The sequence below is a fragment of the Lycium barbarum genome, chromosome 10 (assembly GCF_019175385.1).
Source record: "Lycium barbarum isolate Lr01 chromosome 10, ASM1917538v2, whole genome shotgun sequence".
NCBI lineage: Eukaryota > Viridiplantae > Streptophyta > Magnoliopsida > Solanales > Solanaceae > Lycium > Lycium barbarum.
Window position 1 is genome coordinate 13,071,157 of NC_083346.1, and position 4,548 is coordinate 13,075,704.

Genomic DNA, 4,548 nt, shown 5'->3' on the forward strand with positions numbered 1-4,548 from the left:
AATATGATAAGAAAATCATGGCAAAACCTTAACAATATGACCCTAAATCATTTGTTCTTCGAAAGCACAAACGACCAAAAAAAAGAAATTAGAAAAAACGATCTTGAAAATCTATTTGTATTATTACATACATGATGTAGCTAAAGGATCATGTCTTATCATGAAATTCGGTAGCTAACATTATTATAAGAACTTGTCCATGATTAGATTAGCACATTAAATTATGAGGCTGCATTTTCTTGGCTAGGTAGACTTGATTATAATTTATTTATTTTTAAATGTACTGGGTACCGCTAGTCTGCTATGTTCAATTCTTCGTGATACTGCATTTATTGAAACCATTAAATTCTTCAAAAAACATACAATTAAATAACACACATGAATATACCTACCACCCCCATTTCCTCTCCACCTTCCTCTCACCTCTCTCTTTATATCTCCCTTCCCCCTTGCTATTCCTTTTATTATCACCATTAATACCAACAAAAAAAACACAACTTTTTGAAATCTAAAAAACTAGTAGAAAGTATCCAAAAAGTTAGATTCTTGAAAAAAAAAAATCACAACTTTTTTGTATCCCAAAACCAATAGAAACTACCCAAAAGTTACATTCTTGAAAAAACTCACGACTTTTTTGTATCCCAAAACTAGCAGAAACTACCCAAAAAGTTGGATTCTTGAAAACATCACAACTTTTTTATATCCCAAAAAGTTAGATTGTTGAAAAATACAACTTTTATGGGCAAGAAAATGAAGCTTGGTTCATGGCAATGGCCTTCTTGTGCTCACTCCAAGACACTATCATTTAGAGCAAATGACAACAACAACAACATTTTCAAGACTATAAATTCAATCTTTTTAGACTCTTCTACTGACCATCATCATCATCATAATGGTGTTCTTGATATTGAAACCACACCAGAATCTTGGTTCACAAATTCCTCAAAATCAGCTAGTTTTTCAACAGAGTCTGATGAAACAAGTGAACCATTAATGGAAATGATCATTAAAGGAGCTCGTTCAGACAGACTGTTTTTTGAGCCAAATTGTACTAGTTCACTAATCTTGGATGAACAAAAAGTAAGTCAAGATCAAAATCAAGAAACAGAGAAACTAGAACAAGAAATACAAGAAGATGATGATGATGGTGATCAAGAATTGCCATTTAAGGAAAGTGTGGCATTGGCATTGGAATCAGATGATCCGTATTTAGATTTCAAGAAATCAATGGAGGAAATGGTGGACACACATGAGATTAAAGATTGGGAATCTTTACAAGAATTATTAGGATGGTACTTGAAGATGAATGGAAAAATAAATCATGGATTTATTATACGTGCTTTTGTGGATTTGCTTATTCAATTTTCACCTCCTAATAATTGTAATTCTGATTCAATTACTTGTTATTCTTCTGCTGCTTCTTCTTTTTCTGCCCCTTCTTCTCCTTTGCCTTCGCTAGAAAATAAGGAGTAAGAAAAGGGGAGTAGTATTAGTCCTTTAGGATAATTAATTACTCAATTGTAATTTTGTGTACATTATTGTATAAATTGCTTAGGTCAAAGGGAAAAATTATACATACTGCATGATTTATCAAAGTTTTTAACCCCATCCCTTCACTAAAGTAAGTCAACATAAAATTCTGAGTGAATACTCCATATTAACTTGAAATTACAGCATTCATAATATGTGTTTTATGTTTTCTAATTCTAAAGTGTAACAGTTTCAGCATTACCTAGCTTATATGGGAATAAATAGTAAAATATTGTAACCTCCAAAGGACTCATTCCATATGGTAAGCATTAGTGTCAGAATAATTGCCCATGCTTTTTTTCCCCAAATGAATGCCTCAGATAGAGGCCTTGGTGCAAAAAATTACAATCAAACCTCTCTATAAATTTTTTGTCCGGGTATTTTTTAGCTACGATAGCAAAATATTTTTATAGCGAATATATAATATAACATGAAATCGGTTTCAAAGAAAATTTGATTAGATTCGATTGTTATAGTGAGATATTGTTATAGAGAGGTCTGACAATATAACGTAAGCTTTGATAATATAACGTAAGCTCGATTATTTGAGCCTTTGGTGAATCACCGGCGGGCTCTCTCTACTGTGCATGTAATGTTACATCAAATGGCCTTTCTTGCATCTCTACTCTTGAGTTGAATTACATTTCCTAAAAGGCCACGCCACTGCAGTACATGTCAAACCTTGCTTTGCCCCTGAATCCATTATTGTTGACCCAAAACTTAATATATATATATATACGTGAAAATAATAACAAGTAATTAATTCCAAAGTACTATGAATTCTATTTTAAGAACCTTAAAAATTAAAGTCATTATACACCTCTGAATTGGATACGTCACAGGTCATTGATATCACCAACCTAAGTCGTGGACCTTCTTGTGCATTCCATTAGAGTGATTATTATGCATAATATCATTGTAACAGACAATGATAATAGTACCTTTCTTAGCTTTCTATATCGCACAGGAAACGACTCATACATTGTAAATTTTCTACACGTATTTGTATCTTTACGGATACTTCAATTTTATCAAAGATAGAGGAACAGTCGTTACACTACTCGTGCAGATTGCTATTCATGTGACTACTATTTTAGGATAGCTAGAATTACTGATACTGATTACGGACTTCCATTCAAAGTTTATAACACCACTCCAATGTGGCTATTGAGTTCTAGAAATAGATACCAACAACCATTATTTTCTGTCTTGTCATGGTAAAGATAATGTTTGGCAACATTAAATGAAGCACAATAAGTTGGACAATGTAGATTAATATATTGTAGAGAAGAACCATGTGTTCTATAGGAATTTTTGCCAAAAGTGTTTTTTGGTCTTCAAAAGGGCAGCTAGAAGATCATGGTCTGATCATGTGGTGTGAATGAGAATATTAGGCAGATAAAAGTAGTTTTCTATAGGTAGATACACACAGCCTGGATAACGAGGATTATATATAGGAGTTAGGACCATTCCACTCTTTCACCATTAAGCAGCTCACCCAATTAATGTCTTGTCTTTCATCTATGTGCCCACTATTTTTCTGGCCCATTTTCTCTGACTTTATTAAGGGTTAGGCATGAATCTTGCATGAGATTCAAAGGGAGATACTGAAATTTGTGTAGAAGTAACATGACGCCAAGGTGTGACCTAGTTAGTGATCACTAGGTCATGAAAATCATGAAATCCGAAGTTTAATCTTAGTGAAGATAAAAATATACATTATGTGATTTCTTCTCATCTGTCTAAACAAGTACGCAGATAGTAGGTACCCTGTAAAAACCAATTGAGATGCACACAAACTTATGAAATACCACATCTATCAAAAAAAAAGTAAGATGACCTGCAAAGGTGAGTTAGAAAGCATAGGTTGTGACGTTTTAAAATAAGAATTTAACTAGTATATACAGACGGTGTAAAGAAATTTTATATTATATTTATTTGTTAAAGTAGATATTTTATCTTATTTTCAAGATTATAAGTTCACTTTTATTGGGCTGTAAATATCTTTTACATGATCTGATAATGTAATATTTTCTTTAATAATTGGAAATGAAATTTTAGTTTGAGGTATGAATCTCCAACCTCCCCGTCAAAACAGGGATTAACAAAAGTCAAAAGTACCTTTCCCAAAAAAAGACATATGACCAATCAATGGTCTCACGTGTATTCTGAGCCGTACTAATTTTGGTTTCCAATTCTATTGACCTTAGGACATATAAAATTCAATAACTTAATTTAACATAAAGTACACTAGCTATCCTAATAGTGACACATATTCATCCCCGTGGCATCAATTTTCTCAAAACCCTTTTCTCCCTACCCCTCCCCTTAAGCACCATGATACTTTTTCATCACCTTGTAATGGACGTAGTACCTCTAGAACCTTAGGTGGTTGAAAGAAAATGGAGGCTGTGATGAGCACTGACATCAAGGTCTTTTTTAACCACGGTACTCGGACCAGATTAAGTACACCTTGAATATTCCACGAGGTACTTGCTATTTCTCACCAACACATTCACCGAAAAATTCTATCCGACAAGACTTGAATAGCAGATGAAATCACCTAAGAGGACATAGAGGTTTGTAATCTACTGATATTAGTGAGTTTTCCACACAAAACGTATGTGTGTGTTTAAGTTTCACCGTTCTCATTTCCCTCGCCCTTTCCTAGCGCCCTATGCAATATAAGAAGAATATGAAACCTAAAGACGATTATATAGCGGAGGGACGCATATTTATTATACTTTGGAGGTTGAATTTACTCAATGTGAATAAAGTTGGGACTAAAATCACAATTAAGCTGAGCTTTGAGAACGAAAATTAAACTTCAAAAAGAAGAAGAAAAACAAAAATATAAGTACCATATATGTAATTTTCCCTACAACTAAAGAACTCAATGAGAGTGAGACAATTGGACAAAGTCTCCTTTCAAAACACGGATCTCAGAATTATCGTCTTGAGTTTGAACTTGTATCCATGGACAATCTAAAAAGTAAAAACAATTTATACTATAAGTAA

General features: G+C 33.1%; 1 protein-coding gene across 1 annotated transcript; it reads left to right on the forward strand.

Moving 5' to 3' along the window:
• The first annotated feature begins 316 nt into the window (after positions 1-316).
• On the forward strand, positions 317-1,699 carry LOC132614216 (transcription repressor OFP13). The gene has a single exon (XM_060328620.1). It carries the CDS (start codon positions 739-741, stop codon positions 1,471-1,473), a length of 735 nt encoding a protein of 244 aa, XP_060184603.1. The 5' UTR covers positions 317-738; the 3' UTR covers positions 1,474-1,699.
• The last annotated feature ends 2,849 nt before the right edge of the window (positions 1,700-4,548 follow it).

Excerpts from the sequence above, each read along its gene's own strand:
- LOC132614216 (XM_060328620.1), top strand. The coding sequence starts at position 739 with ATGGGCAAGAAAATGAAGCTTGGTTCATGGCAATGGCCTTCTTGTGCT.